General features: G+C 49.6%; 1 protein-coding gene across 1 annotated transcript; it reads right to left on the bottom strand.

Annotated features, from left to right (window-relative positions):
• Window positions 1-558: 558 nt before the first annotated feature.
• Window positions 559-2161, bottom strand: LOC307016245 (zinc finger BED domain-containing protein 5-like; the record flags this gene model as incomplete). Its single annotated transcript, XM_079645283.1, has 2 exons — window positions 559-1374; window positions 1613-2161. 2 exons carry the CDS (start codon window positions 2159-2161, stop codon window positions 1174-1176), a joined length of 750 nt encoding a protein of 249 aa, XP_079501409.1. The 3' UTR covers window positions 559-1173.
• Window positions 2162-5507: the final 3346 nt, after the last annotated feature.

Here is a 5507-nt window from a genome sequence, read left to right as displayed (position 1 = left end):
TGTTCCTCCGGTACTTTTATCTTCTTTGATTTATCCATAGTTTGCTCATCGAGCCGGGGGTCAGGTTATTCACCCGCAGGAAAAGGCGCTGGCGCGGGACCGTAGCAGGATGTGACGCATATTTTAGTTGACCTAATTAAAACCGTTTTGTTTTTTATTTGTGTGTCACAGTATCACCTCAAAATACAAGATACGAAACATTTTCAACCATGTAACAACATTTAAATAGTCCTACAAATACCTTTATTTTCTTCTTATTTTTATCTAAGCTCAAGGGAGCCAGAGCAGTGGGCTTAAAGGGCCGCATGCGGCTCGAGGGCCGCGGTTTGCCGACCCCTGCTCTAGTCCCTTCTCAAGACCCCTTTCTGGTCCCTTCCCAAGTCCCTTCCCAAGTCCCTTCTCTAGTCCCTTCTCTAGTCCCTTCTCAAGACCCCTCTCTAGTCCTCCCTCTAGTGCAGGGGTTCTCAACCTTTTTTGGGCCAGCGCCCCCCTGTCCATTATCCAGGTCTCTTACCGCCCCCCATCAAAAAAAGTAGATTTATTTTTCTTCCCTGAATATTAATGTTGACTAAAATTCTGTGTTATATCATTTAAAAAGAATGTCACTGAATGCCAAATAATAGATTTGATTTAACTGGGCAGTTGGAATATCATTATCATTAGTTTACCAGAGAGCAGAAAAGCCATGTGAATGTGAATAAAAATGATATTTATGAGTGTTAAACAAACTCAGACAAGAGCAGAGAATACAAACAGACTGCTACGAAACAGCAGCAATTTCACACATGTCCAGTGCAGAACAAACAGTAGGCTACAAAACTGTACATTAGGCCTACAGAACTAACAGGTCGGAAAGGTGTTGCATTTCGCCAAATTGCGGGGGGGGGGGGGGGAAGGTTAGTGTGAGCCCTGCGCTTGGTGGTTCTCCGCCAGTTTCTTCACTGCGGGTTGCAGAGAACTTAGTTTCAGTCGCAGTGCACCTGAGGCCGTCAAGTTCAAGCGATTGCGGTACTTGGACTGCATGTGGAGGACCTGGCTGAATCCCTGCTCCACGAGGTATGTGGTTGGGAAAGCCAGAAGAAGCAGCCTCGCTTTCTCCCAGAGAGCCGGGTAATGCTGAGAGTATTTGACCCACATGTTGCCCCAGCCAGAGGTGCGGAAAATAGCCTGGGCCTAATCGTCACTCTGGATGTCGATGAGATGCTCCTGTATTGCTGGCTCGCATTCCGCCACGTCCGCCTGAAAGGGCTGCACCACCCAGGTGGGAACATCGAGGTCCAAAAGATCTCTGAAGCGGATCTTCAAGTCGGCATTCACCATCCTCAGGTGGTCTGTGTAAATGAGAAGGCGCTCATCGGTAAGAGCCTCAGACACCTGCAATGAGTATAACCAGGAAATTGTTATCGGTGCAGAATGTTACCATCCGATTTTACACTGGTTATTTTATTGCTAATTAGTTTACTAATTGATGTTTCTTTATTCTCATAATACATTCAGAACATAAGTTATTTATACTAACCAGGAACACAAATATAGTGTTGCATAGAGGAGCCTACATTTATTACATGTATTATTTATTATTATCATTATTTAGTAGCCTAGGCTAGATCACCTTGGTCAACAGCGGGAAATGAGCAAACTGCCTCCTGCCTATGCTCTGCCGGTATAGATCCAGCCTGGAGGTAAGACTGTGGATGACCGCCTTGCTCTGGATCAGAGTAACTCCTTTTCCTTGGAGCTTCAGCGTGACTTCATTCATTTTGCCAAAGAAGTCTGTGAGGTACATGATGTCGCAGCGGCTGGATGACACCTGTTCCCCGAGAGCTGCATCCACCTCCTCCAGGAACTCCACGATGCTGTCAAACAGCTCACAAAAACGAGCAAGGCAGTTTCCTTTTGAGAGCCAGCGGACATCAGTGTGGAGAAGAAGACGCTCAAAGGTCTCATCATTTTCCTGACACAGCTGTCGGAACAATCTGTTATTCAGGGCGTGGGCTTTTATTTTGTTTATTGCCTTTACTGCAACATTGAGAGACTTGTGGAGAGGTGGACTTTTAGCTTTGGCCACAAGGTTGTGGCGGTGCAAGACACAGTGGACTGTGAGGACATGCGGGACCTGCTCCTTCAGCAGAGTGGTGAAGCCACGGTACCTGCCAACCATGGAAGGGGCGCCGTCAGTAGCACATGCGAGGATGTTGTTGTTCGGGATTGACTTATCCTGTAGATAAGCATCCAGTGCATTAAAAATGGTCTGGCCCTTGGTGTCTGTGACCAGATATTTGGAAAATAAAAATTCCTCAGCCATCTCCTGACTGTTGGAGGTGCTATAGCGGACATAGGCCATCAACAGAACATTGTTGTCAGAAGTGGTTGTCTCATCCAGCTGAAGGCTGAATGGAGTTTCCCGCAGGATGGCACACAGCTGCTCCTCTGTATCAGCACCCATTTCATCAATCCTGCATGCTACGGTGTCATTATTGAGTGGGATGGATTTCAGCACCTGTGTGGGATCACGCTCCATCACAGTAGATATGACCTCTTTGATGGCAGGGAGTACCAACTTCTCTCCGATTGTGAACGGCTGCCCACATTTGGCTATCAGCAAGGAGATGTTATATGACGCTATTAGCCCGCTGTCAGTCTGGGTGGTCTTCCTAGCGAAGAGACTGCTGATGGTGCTCCTACCATGTTTCTCTTTGAGGGCCTGGAAGAACGGACGCTCCTTATCTGCCTTATCCGGGTGGATCTTGGTAAGGTGCTCCTTTAAACGTGAGGGTTTCATTCCCTCATTGGAAAATACATGTTCGCAAAGTAAACACATTGGGAGTTGTGCATTGGTAGGAGACGGTATGAAGCCATAGCTAAGATATTCAATAGAGTACTGTCTGCATTTTATCTTTTTCGCGGCCATTTTGCTGATGTGATATGATTTTTGTTGTTTGATGATGCTAATATTTAGGGGGGGGGGGGGGGGGTAGTGTCACGATAACGCTAGAGGGCTAGCTGGTGACATGACAAGACATCGTGCCGGGAGCGGACCGGAAGTCGTTGTAATTTTGAACAAACATAGCTCTGTGTGGAGCAGCCTGGCTAGCCAGCTCTTCCATGTCGTAGCAGACATAGAAACGGGTAATATTTTCATAAACTGACCACTTAGTTCGAATCTGTTAGTGGAATTTGTCATATCAAAACATATCAAAATTTAACAAAGTGACACAGATTATTAACAGTCGCGATCCCAAAATTACAACGACTTCCGGTCCGCTCCCGGCTGCTTTTTGTAGGGTACGTTCGTAAATGCGCTCAGAGCGCTCCGAGCGTCCCCGTTCCACAGTCCAGAGCGCTGCGCTCTGAGCGCTCACAGCTGGGTGCTCTGGCGGAACAGACGGGTTGTCCGAGCGGACTGACCGTTCGTGCATTTACGAACGTACCCGTAATAACACTGCTGACAGCTGACCAATCGCAAGCAGAGTTGTGGTTTCCTATAGCAACAAAAGATGCTGACAGCTGCTTTTTGTACAGGAAAAGACGCTGTGGCCAGCGTTTTTCATGACAAAAAGACATTATTCGTGAACGCCCCCCAAGAACACCTCAACGCCCCCCTTTCAAAAATATTGCTTCCAGTGCCCCCCGATGTTCTCTGAACGCCCCCTGGGGGGCGGTACCGCCCCCGTTGAGAACCAGTGCTCTAGTGCCTCCTCTAGTCCCTACTCTAGTCCCTCATCAAGAACCCTCTCTAGTCCCTTCTCGAGTCTCCTCTCGAGCCCCCTCTCCAGTTTCCTCTCAAGTCCCTACCCAATGTCCTGGTCCGTTGGAGGTTCCGCTGGGGGTCCTGCCAACTCCATGTCCTGTGCCGTTGGGGTTCCCACCGACTGCTCTTCTGCCGGGGGTCCTGCCAACTCTATGTCCTGTGCCGTTGGGGGTCCCGCCGGCTACTCTTCTGCCGGGGGTCCTGCCAACTCTATGTACTGTTCTGTTGGAGGTCCCGCCGACTACTCTTCTACCGGGGGTCCTGCCAACAACGTGTCCTGTCCCGTTAGGGGTCCCGCTGACTACTCATCTGCCGGGGGTCCTGCCAACCCTGTGTCCTGTACCGTTGGAGGCCCCGCCGACTCCTCTTCTGCCAGGGGTCCTGCCAACCCTGTGTCCTGTCCCGTTGGGGGTCCCGCCGACTGCTCTTCTGCCGGGGGTCCTGCCAACCCTATGTCCTGTGCCGTTGGAGGTCCCGCCAACTACTCTTCTGCCGGGGGCCATCCGCCCGAGACCCCCTCCATGGTCTCTGCCTTGCCCCCGGGGTGTCCGCCCGAGACCCCACCATGGACTCTGCCTTGCCCCCGGGCCGTCCGCCCGAGATCCCTTACGGGCCCTCCGCTGTGCTCCTGGGCTGTCAGCCCAGGCCCGTCCTCCTGACCCCCTCCACCCACCCTTGTGGTCCTAGTTTTGACCAATCCACGGACTTCCTCACACCCACACTCAGTGCAGGCAGCTCTGCTGATCTCTCCTCCCTGGCTGCAGGCTGATAACAGACAGTTGGGATCGCGGCGAAATTCTCTCTGCAGACCCATTCTCACAGCGTTTATCAAACTTTGTCTTACTCAATATCAAGCCACATTTATTGTTTTTACTTTGGCTGTGACTTTGTGTGTACTCAGGGTGAGTTTGGCCGTGTTTCGCTGTGTATCGCTAAACAAGGAAACCACACCTCCACGGAGCTCAGCGCGATTCACAACGTTCCGACCAATCAGAGCACACTGTGCTCACAGGGAGGGTGGGGGCTGGAACTATTGGAGCTACAACGAGCCGTTAAAGGCAGAGAGTGAAATTCAGTGAATACACGTAGTTTATAGAGATTCTGTATGAGAAATCAAAGTGATTTTGGAAAATTGCACATTATAAATCTATTCTAGTAGATGGAACAATGGAATTATGATCAGTGGAAATGGCCATGAAATGGGACCTTTAAACTTTGTACAAAAGTAGCTTCAGCTCTGTGTCAGTGGACATCCTTGTTTGGTTTGCTACAAACAAATATTACCATGATGCATCTGTGGGTATGTGTACATTTGGGCCTTTATGAGCGATGAGTTTGTGTGTCAGCATGTGTGTCAGCATTTTCTTGCAATCTGTGCACAAAGCAGCAGGTGATTTCCAACACCTGGCACCAGTTGAAGGCATAGGGCAGAGGGCAGACACCCCCCACTGCTCTGCACATGGAGGGCCAGCAAACTCACGCACGCATGCACAGACACACAGACACACCTTTGTAAATGAACAATTACTAAAGCTGCCAGATGGAGTGGGGTTAGATCTACACCAGCTGGCAGACTGACAGTTGCCCCCAACAGTGAAATCACCAACACTCTGGACGTTTGCACAAGGGAGTGCTGCCACTTTTGCTCTCTTTAGCCTTCTTTCAATCAGATGCTGCCCAAAACTTTTTTCCATTACTCTTTGCTATCTTTGTTTTTCCGTTTATAAACACACCATGCTGAAATGTAAGAACTAGC

The sequence above is a fragment of the Notothenia rossii genome (genome assembly GCF_949606895.1).
Source record: "Notothenia rossii genome assembly, chromosome: 8".
Taxonomy (NCBI): Eukaryota; Metazoa; Chordata; class Actinopteri; order Perciformes; family Nototheniidae; genus Notothenia; species Notothenia rossii.
This window is presented reverse-complemented; position numbering and strand designations above follow the sequence as displayed.